This window comes from Vulpes vulpes, chromosome 12, assembly GCF_048418805.1.
Source record: "Vulpes vulpes isolate BD-2025 chromosome 12, VulVul3, whole genome shotgun sequence".
NCBI classification, from domain to species: Eukaryota; Metazoa; Chordata; class Mammalia; order Carnivora; family Canidae; genus Vulpes; species Vulpes vulpes.
The window spans coordinates 125531414-125551290 of record NC_132791.1 but is presented as its reverse complement, the minus strand read 5'-3'; the positions used below and the strand labels follow the sequence as shown (position 1 = coordinate 125551290).

Below are 19877 nucleotides of genomic sequence, written 5' to 3'. Positions count from 1 at the left end.
TGGGCCTTGTAAGAACTCAAGAAGGTGGCACTATTCCTTCCTCTCAGGTACAAGTGAGGACACTGAGGCACAGGGTAGGGGGACTACAATGCCAAGTTGCTTGGTAAGTAGCCGAGCTGTGTCCGATCCATGTAGTCCCACTGCTGCTGTGCTCAGTAAGCTTCTGCCCTGACTGGGATAGGAGGTGGGTAAGACACATGAAGGAAACCCAAAATACATTAGAATACTTCACTGAAGACAAACAGAAGTAACTGTGACATGGGAAAGCTCTCTGACAATTCTGGGAGAGTAAAACAAATATAGAACCAATTAATAAATGGTATTTCTTAAAAAGAAAAACAACACATGGTACTCCTAAGGATTAATTATAACAGAAAAACTCTGAAGGCCTTATTTCATTAGCAAAATTAATATATGTGCTGCCAAAGCGAGCACTTCATTAGCAAAATTAATGAAAAGAATCCTAAGATTCTGGAGAAAACATCTAGGTAGAAAAATGGGTGACCACATCTTTATTTCTGTTTTATTAAATATCAGAAGACAAGTGATCAACATCTATATATTTTTAATGAAACAAATATACTAGCAATAATATCTAGGCATGCAAGAGCTTATTAGATAAAGTGCTCTAATATTTCCTCCAAAAATGACCAAGTTTATTACCAGCACATGGAAAGAATCAAAATTACGAATTCAAGGATGTAAAAGTTTCTTAATTTTTAAATTTAAAGTACTGGCTGGGGAGGAAGGAAATATAGCATATATATATATATATATGTTTTTAACCCTATTTTACTAACTAAAGGCAAATGCTGTTAGAATATATAAATGAATTCTACAATAAATTAGAATAGAAAGTAAAAGGTGAAAAAGTCCATTATAAAGTAAAAAGAGAAGGTTAGCATGTATCACGAATTACTTAGTAGTCAAGCCAGAAAGTGTTAAAATAGGACAGGAACTATTTTATTAAAAAAGTTATAGAACCTGAAAACAAGGAGAAAAAAGAAAGTAGTGGTCTTTATGGAGGACGACAGAATTGATCATATATGTAGGAGTGGGCTGTGATCCTCCCTACAGACTGGGAAGCCAGCAGATCCCACCTCTGTCTTCTCACTTGAACCTGTTAAAAATGGCCAATATCTTCCCAGAAATAGCTTGTATATACATCTGGTGCCTTACCTTTTGTAGCTGCCTCCCAAAGGTTGGGTCCCTGGACCTGGCTTTCATAAGCAACAGGGCTTGCACTCCTGGATCCCAAAGAACTGTAGCAGAGAAGCGATTATCACTGGAGGCAGGAGCCCACCCCCTCCCACCCCACCCCCGCTCCCCAACTCCCAGTTCCAGTGCAGAGGCAGCTGGCAACAAGTCTCTCTCTACTTTCTCTCCGGAAAGGCCATAAGTATGAACCTTCCCAGCTGCTGCCCGACAGTCCTGCCTGCATCGAGGGGAGATGCTAACTGCAGTTCTCTCCTCTGGGACAGTCCCAGGTATTGGCATACCCTAGGATCCAGTGAAAACCAGGCAGCAGGGGCAATCACAGAAGATTAACAGACAACAAAGACCTTCAGCTGGCTCTCAGAGGAGGCTTATCTCCACACTATGTGACTCTGTCAAGGCCATGAGATGTGGCAGTTTTATCTAATGGGCAGAAACCACCTAAGAGAGTCAAGGAAAATGAAGACAGAGGGATCTGTTCTAGAGAAAAGAACAAAGATTAAACTTAACTAGACCTTAATGAGACAGATATAACTTATTTATCTGACAAAAAACAGCCATAAAGATGCTCACTGGGTTAGGAGAACAATATAAATAAGGGGAGACTTTCAAAAAAGAAAATATAAAAGGACTAAAGAGAAATCAGAGCTGAAGAATATAGTAATTGAGGTGAAAACATAAGGAGGAGACAGACTTTACCACGTGGAAGAAAAGAACAGTGAAATCAGGGTGGTGAATCTAATCTGATCAGAAGAGACAGAAGGAAGGTGACTCAAAGCACTTACGTGACAACATCAAGTGGACAAATACTTGCATTATTGGGGTTCCAGAAGAAGACAGAGGGGGCACAGAGCTTATTCAAAGAAATAATGGCTAAAACTTTAACCTTAGGAGACAAATCAAGATTTGGGGCGCCCAGAGTTCCAAAAAAGATGAATCACACAGCCCCACACTATAAATTGTCAAAAGCTAAAGCCAAGCAAAGAATCTTAGAAGCAGAAAGAGAAAAATGACTTGTTACTTATACAAGGCACACACACCCCATAAAACTAGTGGAGTTTCAGCAAACTCTGAAGGCCCAAAGAGACAGCAGGATATATTCAAAGTGCTCAAAGAAAAAAAAAATGCTAACCAATAATTTACCCAGCAAAGTTGTCCTTCAGATTTGAATGAAAGTTTTCCAGACAAGCAAGAGCTGAAGGAGTTCATCACCACCAGGCCAGTCTTATAAGAAATGTTAAGGGGAGTTCTTCAACCTGAAAGGAAAGAATGCTTATCAGTAACAAGGAGATATCTGAAAGTGTCAGCATCCCAGGCAAAGACAAATACATGGTCAAGTTCAAAATAGTCTAATGTAATGGTGGTGGGCAAATCACTTACAATTCTAGTATGAAAGTTAAAAGACAAAAATATTAAAAATAACTACAAAAATTTTCAATGGATGTATTGAAGGTAAAAACATAAATTGTGACATCAAAACCAGTGTGGCAAGGGAGTGTAAAAGTGTGGTTTTTGTATGCATTTGAAGTTAGTTATAGTTTAAAATAGACTTATAAATTGTCTTCTCTGAGCCTCATGGTAACCACAAAACAAACACCTATGATAGATACACAAAAGATAGAGACAAGAATCGAAGGATGCCAACCACAAAAAAATGATCAAATCACAGAGAACAAGAGATGATAAAGGAAACAAAAGAATTACAAAGCAGCCAGAGAATTATCAAAATGGCCATAAAAGTCCATACCTGTAAACAATAACTTTAAATACAAATGAACAAAATTCTCCAATCAAAAGACACAGGGTACCAGAATGGAGAAATAAAGACTTTACTGTGTATTGCCTGCAGGAGATTCACTTCTGCTTCAAGGACATACAGACAGAAAGTGAAGGGTTTCTAGTGTATGGGGGCCAAAGAAAGTAGGGTACCTACATTTGCATTGGGCAAAATAGGCTTTAAGACAAAAACTATGTAAGATGTAAAGGAGGTGGGAGGCAATCCAACAGGAGGTTGAACAATTTCAAATATATACACACTGAACATAGGCGTATAACACAACTGTAGGGGACTTATGTTCCATATTCAACAATGGAGAGATCATCCACACAGAAGATCAATAAGGAAACACTGGACTTGAATAACCTGTTAGACCAGATGGACGTGGATATTTACAGAACATCCCAACAGCAGCAGAGTACACATTCTTCTCAAGTGCACAAGGGACAGCATCCAGGACAGATCACAGGTTAGGCCACAAAAGAAATTTTACTAAGTTTAAGGTGATTGAAATCTTATCCAGAGTCTTTTCTAACAGTGGTATAAATCTGGAAATCAATTAGAAGAAGAAAAAAATGGAAAATTCAAAAATATATGGAGGTTAAAAAACATGCTACTGGGGCAGCCCCGGTGGCGCAGCGGTTTAGCGCCGCCTGCAGCCCGGGGCGTGATTCTGGAGACCCCGGATCAAGTCCCACGTCAGGCTCTCTGTATGGTGCCTGCTTCTCCCTCTGTGTCTCTGCCTCTCTCTCTCTCTCTCTCTCTCTCTCTCTCTCTCGGTCTCTATGAATAAATAAATAAAATCTTAAAACAAACAAAAAAACCATGCTACTGAATAATCAATGGGTCAGAGAAGAAATCAAAGGAGAAGGACAAAAAAAATCTTGACATGGGTGCCTGGCTGGGTCAGTCTGCAGAGCATATGACTCCTGATCTCAGGGGCTCACTGAGTTTGAGCCGTGTGCTGGGTACAGAGATTACTTAAAAATAAAATCTTAAAAAAATGTGGACACACACAATATGGACACAAATGAAAACGGAAATACTACATACCAGAACTATGGGATGCAGTAAAAGCAATTAAAATAGGGAGGTTCACAGTGATAAATGTTCACATTAGGAATCAAGAAAGATCTCAAACACACTAACTACACTTCCAGGAACTAGGAAAAGAAACAAACAAGCCCTAAGTTAATAGAAGGACATGAAGTAGAGACTAAAAAGACAATATTAAAGATCAACAGAGTTAAGAGCTGATTTTTTTTTTTCTTCAAAGATTTATTTATTCATTCAGAGAGAGCGAAGAGAGGGGCAGAGAGACAGGCAGAGGGAGAAGCAGGCTCCATGCAGGAAGCCCAATGTGGGACTCGATCCTGGGTCTCCAGGATCACACCCCAGGCTGCAGGCGGCGCTAAACTGCTGTGCCACCGGGGCTGCCCTGATTTTTTGTTTTGAAAGGCAAAAACACAAAAACCATTAGACTTACCAAGAATGAGAGAACTCCCTTTGACAGCACATATACTAAAATCAGAACAAAAATACGAGAACTCAAGTAAGTAAAAGTATAAATGAAGGAGGAAACATTACATGAATACCACACAAAGACACAGGACAATGAGATTACACTGAATTACCAACAAATTAGAAAATCCAGAAGAAATGGATAAATTTCTAGAAACATACAACCTACCAAGATTGAATCACGAAGAAACAGAACATCTGAACAGACCAAGTAATAGTAAGGACACTGAATCAGTAATCACAACCTCACAATGAAGTCTAGGACCAGACAGCCTCACTGGTTAATTCCATCAAACATGTAAACAGAAGAGGAGGGAACACTTCTAAGATCAATTTATGAGGACAGCATACCCTGATACCAAAACCGGGCAAGGACACTACAAGAAAGAAAAGTACTACTAGTATCCCTGATGGGGACAGCTGCAAAAGCCTGAACAACATTAGCAAACCAAAATCTACAGCACATTAATGTGATATATCATGTAACGAAATAAAATGTAAAAATCACATCATCATTTCTGTAGATGGAGAAAAAACATTTGACAAAATTAAAAATCTATTCATGATAGCAACTCCCAACATACAGGATTATAGAAAGAATGTACCTCAACAAAATAAAGGTCATCTATGATAAGCCCCAACAGCTAACATACTTTCAATAACAGTTGAAAAGCTGAAGGTGTTCCCCCTAAGATCAAGAATAAGGCAACAAAACCCACTTTCACCAATAAAGTGGAAGTCCTAGCCAAAGCATTAGGCAAGAAAAAGAAATAAAAAGCATCTAAATAACAAAGGAAATAAAACTGTCTCTACTTGCAGATGATATAATACAATATATAAAACACCCTAACGTCTTGACAAGCAAAATGTTAAAGCTAATAAATGAATTTGGTAAAGTTGTAGGACATAAGATCAGAACACAAAGGTCAGCTGCATTTACTAACCATCTACTAACAGAGACATTAAGTATATGATCCCATTTATAATATTATCCAAAGTATCTGGCAATAAATTTAATCAGGAGATGAAAGATCTATACACTAATGCTACTAAGATTTTTATGGGAGAAACTAAAGAAGAATCAAATGGAAAGATATTCCATGCTGATGAACTGGAAGAATAAATATTATTTACATGTCCATACTACTCTATAGAGTCAATGCAATTCTTATCAAAATTTCAATGGCATTGTTCATGGAAATAGAATAAACAATCCTAAAATTTGTATGGAACTACAAAAGACCCTGAACAGCCAAAGCGATTTTGAGAAAGAACAAAGCTGCAGGAATCACACTTCCTGACTTCAAACAAACCTATAATAATCAAAACAGTATAGTACTGGCATAAAACAGATACACAGATCAAGAGAACAGAAGGCCTAGAAATAAATCCATGCAACATATGATCAATCAGTTTAGGACAAAGGAGCCAAGAATATAAAATGGGGCAAGAACGGTCTCTTCAATAAATGGTGCTGGGAAAACTGGACAGCCACATGCAAAAGTGAAACTAATTTAACTCCAAATGGACTAAAAACTGAAATTCAAGATCCAAAACCATAAAGCTTCTAGAATATATAAAAAATGACTTTTTTGGGGCAGCCCGGGTGGCTCAGCGGTTTAGCACCACCTTCGGCCCAGGACCTGATCCTGGAGACTGGGATCCAGTGCCACATCAGGCTTCCTACGTGGAGCCTGCTTCTCTCTCTATGTCTCTCTCTCTCTCATGAATAAATAAAATCTAAAAAAAAAAAAAAACCAAAAAAACCCCCAAAAAACTGCTATAAGAAATAACCTAATTTAATCCTGATTTAATTCAAAAATATAATCATTACTATCTTCAGTGCAGCCCCTATTCAGAAGAGATAAATAAATAAAATCGTTAAAAGAAGAAGAAAGAAAAGGACTTTCCTGACATCGGTCTTGGCAATGTTTTTTTTTTTGTTTTGTTTTTTTAAATTTGATACCAAAAGCAAAGGCAACAAGGGAGCATCTGGGTGGCTGATCCCGGGATCCTGTGATAGAAGTCCCACATCACACTCCCTACAGGGAGCCTGCTTCTCCCTCTGCCTCTGTGTCTCTCAAATAAAATCTTAAAAACAAAAAACAAAAGCAAAAGCAAACAAATGGGCCTGTATCAAACTAAAAAGCTTCTGCACAGCCATAGAAACCATCAACAGAAAGAAAAGACAACCACAGAGGTTCATCAGCATTATCCAGAGCAGCTAAGACAGGGGAACAACCTAAGTGGCAATTGACGAATGAACAAGATGAAGAAGTGGTGGTAAATACAGGCAATGGAGTATTATTCAGCTGTGAGAAAGAGAGACATTCTGCATTTGCAACAACATGGGATAGATCTTAAGGCATTATACTTAGTGAAATAAGCCAGAGAAAGACAGATACTGTATGGAATCCAAAAAAAAAAAAAAAAAAAAAAAAAAAAAGGTCAAACTCCTCAGGTAGGAAAGCAGTTGCCAGGGCTCAGACATGGGGAATGGGGAGTGGTGGTAGAGGAAATAAGGAGATTTTGTAAAAGGATACAAAATTTCAGCTCTAAGATGAAGTTTGAGGGTCTAATGTATCATGTGGTGACTATGGTTGATAATACTGTATCACAGAACTGAAATGTGCTAAGAGAGAACTCACAGGTCACACACAGCGAGGAAGAGAAATATGTGAGGGGATGGATGTTCATTAACTTGATGGACGAATCTTTCCACAATGTATTGTGAATCCATTCATGATATACATTTTAGATATCTTAACAATTTTAGTCACCAATTTTAATTCAATAAAGCTGAAAAAAAAAAGGGCAGTTATGACAGTTATGACTACTATGCCTCTGAGCAGTAATATCACAACAACTGGAGCAGAAACTATGGCCAAGATAATTACAATGGGAAAGTAAAGGTTTAGGACAAAAGTGTTAAAAGCAAAGTTCTAGTATCTTTAATAACAGTATTTAAGCATCCATGCAAGATTTACAGAAATATCAACTAATCTCTTTACTGGAATAATAAATTCATAAGGAAAAAATTAAAAAGCTACTTTAAGTAATTTTGATACCTAAAAAAAAAAAAAAAAAAAGGAAAATGAAAGTACTTACCCCATCTTCCAAATTTCGATGTCTTAAAGTCAAATCAGAACTAAACTCATAGCCTTAATTAAATGTTTACATAGTTTTAAAAGGAAAAAAGCCAGATAACTCTTCATTCCATTTAAAAAGTTAAACATGAAAAAGAACTCTAAGAACAAACATTAAGGATAAATGACAAATCAGTCAATTAGAAAAATTATTTTTGCTAATATAAATAAATAATATAAAATAAAGTTAAAATTGCTAAATAAAAGAGGTGATTTTATCAGAAAATTAGTCTCTAAAGAGAAGGAGCAAGATTTAGGGGAAAAATATATTTAATTCAGAAAATTGCTCAAAGCTTGATTAGACCTATCAGTTTAGAAGAACTTCTGGGGAAAAAAAAAAACCTGAATTGCTGCTGCAAAAGCCTGTAGGCTTAGATGATTTAATGGTGATTTAGTTTCAGGAATAGTTATTTCCCATTCTAAATATGTTGCAAAAAACAGACAAAAAACCAGCACAGGTGGCTAGTTGTCAAAGTGCTTATGTTTCAGGCATTGACCTAAATGCTCTACATATGTTGTCATTCCAATACTTGGATAAACTAAAAAAGACATGTAAAGTTTCAAATTCAATGAAAAAACTGGAATAAGCTTAAAACCAATCTCATTAGAAGTAAACATTTAAATAAAATGTTGACAAATCAAATTTAGAGAATCAGTAAGACTGCAAAGTACACATAAAGATTAATATAAAAACAAATTGATATTTAATAAAAATATCTAATTGATGTTAGAAGAGCACCTAATTAAGCTGAACAGGTACTCCAGATGTAAATTCTTGTAACACTGCAAACAAAATGCAACATTATACTTCACATTCTCACTAAAATGAGTAATAAGACATGGAAGCCTACTTTGATCATTATTAATTGTACTTGAAGTGCTAATCAGTGTAATAAATGAAATTATAAAATAACAAGTAACTATTTAGAGATGATACATCCTTAGTAAATAAAAACAAAGCATTAGGAAAGACATTGCCTCTAATGACTTACTTATAGTAAGTGGTTCAAATATAAAATAAAACCTAAACAGATGGTTTAGATCGAGTCCTGCATCGGGCTCCCTGCATGGAGCCTGCTTCTCCCTTTGCCTCTCTCTCCTGCATAAATTTAAAAAATCTTCAAAAAAAAAAAAAAAGAAAAGATGGTGTGTTACTGGCACATCCTTAAACATAGACCAATGGGTACACTTCCAGTTATAAAATAAGTCATGGAGATGAAAAGCATAGCAATGGGAATACAGTTACTAATACTGTAATAATGCTGTTTGGTGATAGACGGTGACTACCTTTATTGTGATGAGCACCAAGTCGTGTGTAGAACTATTAAATCAATATGTTGTATACCTGAAACTAACCTAACATTGTATGTTAATTATACATCAAAAAAAAAAAAAAAGCAGACCAATGGAACAGATTGGTGTCCAGAAGCAAACTGACATACGTGTAGTTTATCAACTTGTGACAATGGTAATATAACAATGTATTTGGGAAAGGAAAGTCTCAATAATGGTGCTGGGTTAACTGGATGATCAATCAAAATACAAAAGGTTGAATAAAAAAACTGCAAGAAGAAAAACAAGGTAAGATATTCAGACATCGAATATCCATCTGAAATAGGAGTTGTATCTAGAACACAGAAAGAACATGTACATATCAATATCAGTAAGAAAAAGGCAGACAACTCAATACAAAAGTGGCCAAAAGACATGAAGAGATACTTCACAAAAGGAGACTCTATCCAAATGGCCAATAAGCATTTGAAATGGTGTTCAGGAAGTGAACTAAAGTATGTTCTATCAGGAAGAACTAAAGTAAAACTGCATTTATGATGCCAATATATACCACCAAAATGGCTAAAATGTGAATAGTACAGAGAATGATGTAGAGTAAATGGAACTTTCTTTACACTGTTGATAGTAGTATCATTGGTAAAACCACTCTGGACAACTGTAAAATCTAAGTAAGGTTGATTATATGCAAACCTATGAGCCAGCAACCCTACTCCTGTGTATATCCAACTGAAAAGTGTAATACATTCATCCCTGAAATGTACAAATATATTCACAGTTCTAGTCATAATAGCCCCAAACTGAAAATAAATATTCATCGATTATAAACTGGATTAACTGGGGAATACAACATGGATAAACACAATGAAAAAATACGTGGCATTGAAAATGACATCCAAATTACATACATGATTGGATCTTGCAATGCTGAACAAAAAAGTTAATAAGGACTAAATACTGCATGAATACATTCATACAATGTTAAAAAAAAAAAGCTGGAATTATGGTGGTAGAAGTCAGGATAATTATTACCCTGGGGGTAAGAAGTTACTAGCAGAAGTAGGAGGGGATTCTAGGGTACTGATTATGTGCTGGTCTTGATCTGGGTGATTAAGTAGATGTGTGTACTTGTAGAAAAGTTACTGGGGCGCCTGGGTGGCTTAGCTGTCACATAGTCCACTGAACTATGTGAACAGTTGGTGCATTTTTCCTAGGTTACACTTCCATAAAAATTTTATACTAAAAAATAACCAGTTAAAACAATGGAAGAATTCTCTTTGGTTTTGACAAAAACCAAAATACCCAATTTGCAAGAAATTTATAAGGCTAGTGGTAACTACAAAGGTATGGATGGATACACACCCTATTCCCCTTACCATTTACTTCTTTCAGTAGCAGTTAATTTTCTAAGGGTTAAGGTTCTTCAGATGAATATTCCAAAAGAATTTTAATTTGAAATAAAACTAGTGATTCTAAAGAGTTAATTGGGAAGCATGGAAGGGGTGAATACTTGGAAGAATCAGAATAGTCACAATGGACACAAAGCTATAATGATTTAATCAGTGGCGCTAAATCTACATACCACAGTATAAATATATATGCATAGATTTAATACAGGTTCATAGTCTTTGGTCTCATACCTTTATGGTTAGCTGGGTTTCATGATTCAGAATATTTAGGATTAAATATAATATGATGTACATATCATCTTCTCAGCTGAACCTCAAACAGCACACTATTTTAATAAGCACATTACTACTTTTCTAGTAAAACATGAATATCCCTACAAAATGAGATAAAGATCCACATAGCCTCATGTCAGATCAGGTCAGTTTTACCATTAAAAATTTTTGGTGCTAAATTTAGGGGGGAAAATTGGTTGTCAGCACTTTTTGGATTTTAGAATTGTGAATAAGAAATTGTGAGTCAGTACAGAATAAGATGTGTGTGAAGATAAAAACCTTATTTATTTATTTTACCAATTATACCTAGTCAAGTAGTTAAATGTTTGTTTCACACCAGATACCAAAACAAATTTCATATGGGTTGGGAGCTAACTCCTAATTTTAATAAATCAAGAAATAAAAGCCTAGAAACCAGTGATGACATCCTTCATCATATCTCTGGTAAGTGATAGACCTACACTATGGCAGAAATGACAGTTTGCTGGCAGAAATGGAAACTGAAATAATTTTCTGCAAGAATTTGGCAAAATGTACGGAGATCCTTAAAAAGACATATACTAAGTTTTTAATTTGGTAATTCCTTTCTCTAAACTATTTCCCAAGGAAATAGTTGATAACATAAACAACCATTTTGTCATAAATCTGTCAGCAGTGTTTTTTTTTGCTGTTGTTAAATTTTCTAAGCTTTTTAGTCATAAATTAAAATGATTCTTGGGGCAGCCTGGGTGGCTCAGTGGTTTAGTGCTGCCTTCGGCCCAGAGCGTGACCCTGGAGACCCGGGATTGAGTCCCACATCGGGCTCTCTCCATGGAGCCTGCTTCTCTCTCTGCCTGTGTCTCTGCCTCTCTCCCTCTCTCTCATGAATAAATAAATAAAGTCTTTAAAAAAAAATGACTCTTAATGGTTGTCATAGGAATGTTTTTCTTTTTCTATAATATATATATTATATGGAAAATGCTTGATATTATTTGAAGTGAAAAAAAGCACTAGGAAGTTATATTCACAGTTTCAGTTCAGGTATGTAGAAAAAAAATTTAGGAAAAAAGTATGACAACTGTTAACTAATATGTTTAAAAAGAAAAGAAAGTCTATTAAAAGAAAACATCTAATAGTAAAGTCAAAACCTAAGATAGAATTTCAAGAAGTCAAACCTGTGGTCAAAAGATGGTGGCCTGAGAAATAAAGAACACAAAATACATAATAACAAGCATCTGCAATTACTCTATATCTAAGCTTGAATCTTACTTTTCCTTCTTAAGAGTCATGACATCTAGCCTTCGGCTGAGTAGTGATGGATGCTTTTCTCATGTACCATTTCAATATACTACTGAAAGGTTTCAACAATACTCAGGGCTAAAATAATCAAATATTTTAATTATAAGAATTCCCAGATTTGACACCTTGAGGGCATTCACCACTAAATAATGTCCAAGACAAAGAGTGGATCCTGACATGTAGTTTTAAAAGCAGCCACAAGCTGTTTATGATGTAAATACTCTGACCCTGAAATGCAGTCACCAGGCATCTGGTGGTTAGAATACGTTACCAAGTATACACTACAATTATGTCCAGGACATCTGAACTTATAAGGTAAAAAGGGGATTATGGATTTGCTCTTGAACATGAATGAAAGCTGAAAGTATACAAGTTGTTTTGGACTGTATTGAGTGGCTCTGGGCTAGTGACCTAAGAATCTGGAATAAAGTGAACTTACTTTGTATATGACTTCTTAGTACTTAACACATATTAATTGAATGAGAAGAAAATCTGTTTTCCAACACTATGTGAACTTCTGATAAAGTAACATACAAAGAAATTTAATGAAGGTATCTACATGAGAATGACTTCCAATATAAAGTAATTCAAACTTTTGCAGTTAGTGAAAATATTTATTCAAACCTAACTGTAGTACAGTATCAAGCTGAGTTAAATAAACATTAAATGTATGATATGTAGTTCCTTAGGAATAGGCCACCGCAATATCATAGACATTTTTAACAACACATATTTCTGCAGTAAGGTTCAGCAATTATGACGTGATTTCCACACTGAGAAACAGGAATAGAATGGATTTAGTTTTTTAAATGCCCAGTATTTAAAAAAAAAAAAAAAAGGCTGAGGGAAATGACCCTTTAACAACACATACGCCTGTGGAAAAAAACCTTGATATACTAATATTTAACCAAACAGAAAGCACTTAATAGAATACACTTTAATCTAGGCACAATTGGTTAGATATTAATGATAATTTTTGTTCTCATTTAAAGATTTAAACCAATTCTTCAACTTAACTGATGTGTGTATCTGATACAGAGAAGGCACCTCTTTCATTCTCCCATAGGACCTTTAGGGGGCACAGAGACAATGCAGTATATCCAAGTATAGATACAGTTACTTAACATAGCCCACTTTAGGAGAAACTAAATGAAAATATAAACTATGATTTCTCTTTTTACATCTTATGATGGACATGGCTTTCTAAAAAGGACACCAGAAGATAATCTTCCACACAAGCTTTAACAAAGAATACAAGATTTAAATTAAATGTGCACTGGTCACTACTATGTATGAAATTCTATGAATTAGTGCAATTCTTCAAATCCCCAGTATACAGGGAAAAGTGTATACATATCAAGAAATTTCAACTACTACATAAACAAACTTTGTATGGCTCAATCACCTAAACAATTAAAGTTCTGTAAAAGGTCCTAAAAGTTATAAACAAAAGATCAGAACACTCAAAAATGGTTTACAAAATTCGCTCTTTAAAACAAAGAGACCAGAATGACCAAAAAAACCACATTAAAGTGTAAATTTTCAGGAATATAATCTTTACTGCAATTATAAGAAGGGGGTATTAAGTATTCACTCTAGGAAAAAACCTAAATTGTTCATTTCTGATCCAGCTTCACCACCAGATGGGGTTGTCATCACCTTTGTACTACTTTGTGGTTGTCTTTATAGGTCTATTGAGGGCAGTTACTGAAGGCAATTTTTATAAGGAAAAGCATCATTTCCCTCCCCAAAAAGTGAGAAACTATTCCAGATGAATAAGCCTTAGGGTTAGGGATCACAAGAAGTCAAAAAACACAATGTAAAGAACACTAAGTTGATTTAACCTCTATTTCAACAAGATTTATACAATATTTACAACACATAATTGTCAGAGCTATACAGTTTTGCAGATTGGCTTTACTTACATTTCTGCAAATGTTTTTTCCAAAATAAAAAATATACCAGGTAAATCTATTTACAAACTAGGAAGCTGTTTCAGAAACAGCATGATTCAGATATAAAGTGAAATTTTAGTACAAGGAAAGTGCAGGTCATGCTTTCAGGTTCTGTCAATATCTCATTCCCTACACTCATAGTTTAAGGGATACGAGTTTTAAACAGCTACTGTTCTTATATGTTCAGAATGTTTACTCATCATAATGCAATGATAACAAAAATTTGTCCACATCCATTCCAGCTGGAAATGAACTGGGTAGCTTCTTTTTCTGTCAAAAAAAAAAAAAAAAAAAAGAAAAAAAAAGAAAAGAAAAAAAGAAAAAAAGAAAAAAAGAATAAAGAAAAAAGAAGAAAAAGAAAAGAAATAAAAAAAGAAATAAAAAAAGAAAAGAAAAGAAAAAAAAAGAAAAAATAAACCTAAGTTAACATATTGAACTCAAACAAGGCCAAAAACTTTCACTTAGAACCTTATAACAGCTTCTTCCTATACTACTAAAATTTTGCCAAAACTTTTAGCTGGTTGGAATTTTTAGTTATACAGAGTAGAAACACATTTTATAAATTCAAAGTTAATAAATTATACTTCAGAAGTACTTTAACATTAGTTTAGGGTGAAAGACATTAAATAAACCCAGAGTTTGTGGATGTTGAGATAAGACAGACCATGCTTTCTATGAAGGTGGTCATTAATCACCAAACCACCAGCCTTAGCAGCTTTCCTAACTGCAGCTTTTCCTAAGTTTTTTCAGGTACTGTTCAAGTTCCAAACACTTAGCACACTCCGGGTATCCTACGAACACTACAGTTAGTCCTCCCAGCCAACAGGTTAGAAGTGTGGTAGCCTCATGTCAAGGGATGCAGCTGAGCCCCAGAAGCTCTGGGCTTACCTACAATCAGAACCATGAGCAGGAGATGCGGGATTCAAACCCAGGCTTGCATGGCATCAAAACCATGATTCTTTCCCTGACACTGTACTTGCTATTAAGACCTTTTAAACATCTTTCTATTCAGTTCACTTACTAAGTGGCTAAACAGGTTTAGGGAAAACGGGTTTTGGTTATCAAAGCTATCCCTGCACTGCCTTGCTACAGATAACTCTGCCCAAAGAAAAAACAGGTAAATTTAATTTTTACAATGCTCCAACATATTAAAGTCTGTAAGAGCCAATGGAAGAGATGCCAGGACATGTGAAAAAACCCAAGAGGTAGGAGTTGCAAAGTTGTTTTTTACTTGTTAATTCCACACATGGGAGTGGCTTCCCGATCTTTCATGCCTTATTGTCATTCTCCCAAAAAACTTGGGTCCTACCACAAGAGAAACAAAAATCTCCTTTCCTCAAGAAAGGGGTTTATCAATAAATGCCTTAGCAATTGTTCTGCAAAAGCTTCATTTCACCTAGACAAATTCTGAGTACCACACTGGCTGAGACACACTGCTACAGAATATATTTTGTTAAGCAAGACTCAAAGCTGTTTTGACCAGAGTGTTCGGTTAGGTAGCTGTGGCAAAAATGCTGAGATCTCTAATGTGAGCACTGAAGGAAGGGCAAAGGTGTGGTTTTGAAATTAAGACTTTCAAACTTGCCTTAATTTTCTTCTTTTTCATTGGGAGTGATGAATTTGCAAGATTTTTATTAGAAGTACGAGAGGTTCGTTCACGTTCATCTAATTCCTCAATTTTCCGCTTTTTTGTGGTGCTCCTTGATGAGGCTCTGAATTGCTGTGTATTGTCTTTGAGAGGAGTTGTCGAAGCTGTCCTGGAGATGGCTGCTCTGGAGAGAATCATTAAGGTGTGGGCAGCCATGCTTACACTGTTCTCACTCCCTGTCTCACTGGCAGGGCTGCAGGCAGGCAAGTCTGGGTTGACAGGAGGAACGGTTACCTTGGGCGTGCTACTGTCTTCACCAAAACGTCTACTAGAGGGGACCTTGATACCATCTCTAGGGTCTTCTTTTGGTCTGTCCCCTGCCCCTGAGCCAGATGTCCGGGGCACAGGTAAATCAGAGCTATCGGGGAGCCTATTTACGGGGCTGTGCCACTGACCATCCGGTAGCATTTCTGTACTATGTTTGGTTAGTGGGGTTATCAGAGAACTGGCACATTTACTTTGTTCTTGTTTTGGATCCTTCACAGCTGAACCTACTGCAATGACATTTTTACTATTTGAGGACATGCCTTGTTTTTTGGTTAGTTCTTGCAGTGAGGCTACTACGGTTTTCTCATTCCGTAAACCCCCATTTTGCTGCCCATTTGACAGTTTTGAAGTTTCTGGATTTTTCTGCCTTTCGACATCGCTGCATAATTCATTCTCCTTATTAGCTGTTGCTTTATGGAAAGATTCAAGTACAGTTTCTGTGGGTGAAACCTTCTTTTCTGACTGGGTTTCTTTTATGGTGGTTTGTCGGCTATTGGCACTTTCTGATTTAGATAAAATCTTAGGCAAGGGAGGTCTCTCTCTCTCCCTTTTGAGAGCATTATTAGAAGGGGGCTTTAAGGTGGAGGACACAATGGGTGACTCAAGATTAGGAAATGAAATGTCATTTCTTTCTTTGTTTTGAGACACCACCTTATGGTGTGTGCCCTGTGTAATTGCCACAGGAGGAGCAGTGCTATCAAAACAGAGTACACGTCTGTGGCTTTCAAACGGTTTGCTAGTTGGAACTATACTCTCTAATGAGAAGGGAACTGTCATTTCTTCCAATTTTTTCCCAAGATCAGTGGCCATATTCTTGTCAGATACTTCAGTTCTGCAAAATAAATAAATAAAATTTAGCAACATAAAGAAACTCTTGTCAAACACTTCAGTTCTGCAAATAAATATTTTCTAGCAACACGAAGACATCCTTTATGTTTTTAATCTGAACATTCAAAAAATCTAGGATGGAAACTACTTTTATGCTCACCTTTGTGTATGACATCCAACTAAATGACTAGGTGAATCCACCAAATTATTTACCTGCTTTCCTGGAATTATAAATGAAATAATTAGAAGAGAAAAACATTCCTGCGAGAGAGTATATAATTCTGAAAGAAAACGGAACAGACCACAGTATCACACATCATGAGAAAAATTTTAAATGACAACTAATGTACAAAGTATTCTCATATACTGGGTTTAAAAAGCAGCTTCTAATTTTATATACAAGGCAAGATGGTTACTCATCCATTTTACAGAGGAAATGCAGACATGGAGCCAATGACTTGCTTCAATTTCAGGCAAATACTATGAATCTAGTCTCTGGCTCCATGAATTACAATGTTCAACATAGCACCTAGGGGTACTCCCCAGGTACACCCAGGGGTCATCTATCCCCTCTGGATCTAAATCCAGATACGACTATTATGAAATTCTGCCCATTTAACTGTCATGTTTGCAAGCCTATGTCAGGCAGAGCACCAGCTCTGGACTTTTAATATCCATATTTTAATTTTCATGGACTTAGGAATTTATGTGGGAGAGCAGCAAGATACCAAGCTGGAGAGAAAGGCACAGAGGAGATCATGAAGGACCTTGTGCATTATGCAAAAAGTTTCAGAGAGAATCCTTCGGTTTTAAATAGGGAAGATGTATAAATAGACATACTTTAGAAAGTCACTCTGGCAGTAAAGTAGAAAGATGGACTAGAGAAGAAAGAAAACTGCCCTCAGAAGTTCTCTTTAGGTGGCTGTAAATATTCCAGATAAGAGAGCAAGGGCCTTGGAGACAGTGATGGGCATTCACACAAAGGGCCAAAGAAGACCGAGTGATGACGTCAACCAAGGAGGAGAAAAGCAGGTAGAGGAGGTCTTTGAGGAGGAAGATGTGAGGATCTGAATATTCTGAGTTAGGCAGAGTCAGGAAAGCTGGAGTGCAATCATTTATTGTGGGTCCAGAAGCCACCAATAGTGTCAACTGCTGGAGGGAAATAAGCCCAGAATGGAAAACCTCCAGAGTCACTGATGATCTCAGTTTAAACAGTTCTAGTGGAAACGTGAGAAAAAACAATAATGTGGATGCAGAAAGACAGCAGGTGTTGGGGATGAAGGGTTGGCAGACGAGATGAACCCAATGAACTTTAGAGCCAGAGAGGGAAGGATCCCAACAAGAAAAATTTAGGATATAATGAAGACAGAAGATGCAGGTAGACTGCACTAACCATAGAAAGAATGAGGGAGTTATTTCTGTAAGAAAAGAATGGAAGGAATGATTCTGGACGTAGAACAGGTACACACCAAATGGGAGTGATACGAGAAAATGGAGTTTCCTATTTACTGATCAGGTGGGAGAGAAGATCACTGGCCTAGAGTGAGGAGGGTGGGGACTGGGCAGATAGAAGAGTTGTGCAAGTCTGGCAGAGTTGGAAGGGGGAACGGGAAAGATAGGAAGACATTTGAAATAACTGCTAAGTGGTAGTAAGGGTGAGAAATTTTTAAGTGGTAGTGAACAGCTCCACTTCTAGAACAATTTGAAAAGCCCAGGTACAAAGGCAGAGAGGGATGTTAGGACAGATCTAAGGCTGGAAGGCAAGCCGGGATGGTAGAAGAATGTGCACATTGGGAAGAATGGCTGAGGTGGTGCCTTGTGGGTCTAGCCTGGATGGAGAAAGAAGGGAATCCAGGAGGGAAACAGAGGTTCAGGTGAAAAGTGAGGATCTGAGTAAGAGGAGTCCTCACTGGCTGAAGAGAGTCACTGTTTGGGAATGAGAGTATTTTGGGACGGGCTATTGGCCTTTAAAAACTACAAAGGTCTAAAAGGAAGGAAATATTAAAGGTGAAGGTATGGGAAAGGTTAGTTGACATGAAGATCAAGACTTAGAAATAGAAGAGGTCCAAGAATTTTGAGGGCTGAGGTGGTGGGAAGGTTGACGATGTGGGCATTTTGTCATCCATGAAGATAGAGAAGTCAGAGGCAGGAATCTGAGCAACCCCTAAATGAAGATTTAGTGTTATTTTGTATATAGTGTCTTTAGTCGGAACAGAAATCTTTAATTTTGGAATAGTCAGTGGTATCAACTTTTCCCACTTATGTGGTTTTTTTTTTTCATTTTTTAAAAGCAATCCTTTTTCCATTGTTGTCACTAAGTTATTCTCTTACATTCTTTTATTGTTTAATTATACTGCTTTACTCTTTTAGGTCTTTAATCATCTTCGAGTTTACCTTTGCATATCGTATAAGGAAGGGATCATTTTTTTCCCTATAATACATATAATAACTAATAAATTTATTAAATGATCCTCCCTATCCTGACTTCTGATGCTACGTCCACCACATATGAATTCTCATAAGTATATGGTTTCTTTCTGAACTCTATTTTGCTCCATTTGCCTTTTCATTTAAATTACCAAGAAAAAAACAACTTTAAGCAAAGGTTGGAAATCACCTGTTAGGAATCAAACAGGTATTCAAAAAGAAAATACTGTGGCACTGCTGCAAACAAATGAGTATACATACATAAAATTGACATTAATGAACTTAAAAGTGTACCTGTACAGGGCTTGTTTCTTAGTCCCTGAGTCTTCTGAGATTTTGGAGGGATGGGGAATTGAGGGATACTTCTGCATACAGGTGCTGCCAAAGGCATATGAAGGACCTAGAAGAGAAGCAGCCATTAATTATACTATGTTTGAAAAGTCACTGCACCATTTTCAGTTCAGAAATTTTACCTGTTGAGGAGGGGCAGGGAAGGTATTTCCGTTCTGTCCAACTACAGATACAGGGATCATTCCCACCATTCCTTGGAGTACAGGTTGGACAGGAGAAGCAATTATGATGGCAGATCCTTTAAAAAAAAGAATCTCAGTAAGATTCTATCTCATAAAAAAAGACTCCGAAATAATTCTGATTTATTTAAAATAAATTCTCTAAAATTATAGTCCCTTTACCTTAGAATCTTATGCTCCTTAGAAAACTTTATGAAGAAGGGCAAAGCTAACAAATTAAGAGAAAGCCAATCTGAAGTAATCTTACAGCATTTGTTCAAGGTAAATATCGTGAGCAAGCATTAAGACTTCACAGTCAGATTACATTATATTA

General features: G+C 36.5%; 1 protein-coding gene across 9 annotated transcripts in view; it reads right to left on the bottom strand.

Annotated features, from left to right (window-relative positions):
* The window catches only part of NPAT (nuclear protein, coactivator of histone transcription), a 67204-nt gene that overhangs the window by 2929 nt on the left and 44398 nt on the right, over window positions 1-19877 (bottom strand). For 2 of the 9 annotated variants that reach the window (XR_011995832.1, XR_011995834.1), the window contains exons 14-22: window positions 19508-19623; window positions 19329-19434; window positions 16768-16828; window positions 15450-16611; window positions 7162-7312; window positions 4479-4513; window positions 3359-3540; window positions 2359-2471; window positions 1180-1262 (exon numbers count right to left, since the gene is read on the bottom strand). Coding sequence is in view for 1 of the 9 variants with exons in the window: in XM_026006788.2 (XP_025862573.1) it covers window positions 14057-14134; window positions 15450-16611; window positions 16768-16828; window positions 19329-19434; window positions 19508-19623 (1523 nt within the window). In the remaining 8 variants the exon portion in view is untranslated. Of the gene's footprint in view, window positions 1-941; window positions 2472-3358; window positions 3541-4478; window positions 4514-7161; window positions 7313-12502; window positions 14135-15449; window positions 16612-16767; window positions 16829-19328; window positions 19435-19507; window positions 19624-19877 lie in introns of those variants that run through there. The other 7 variants (XR_011995831.1, XR_011995833.1, XR_011995827.1 and 4 more) reach the window with 5 other exon arrangements.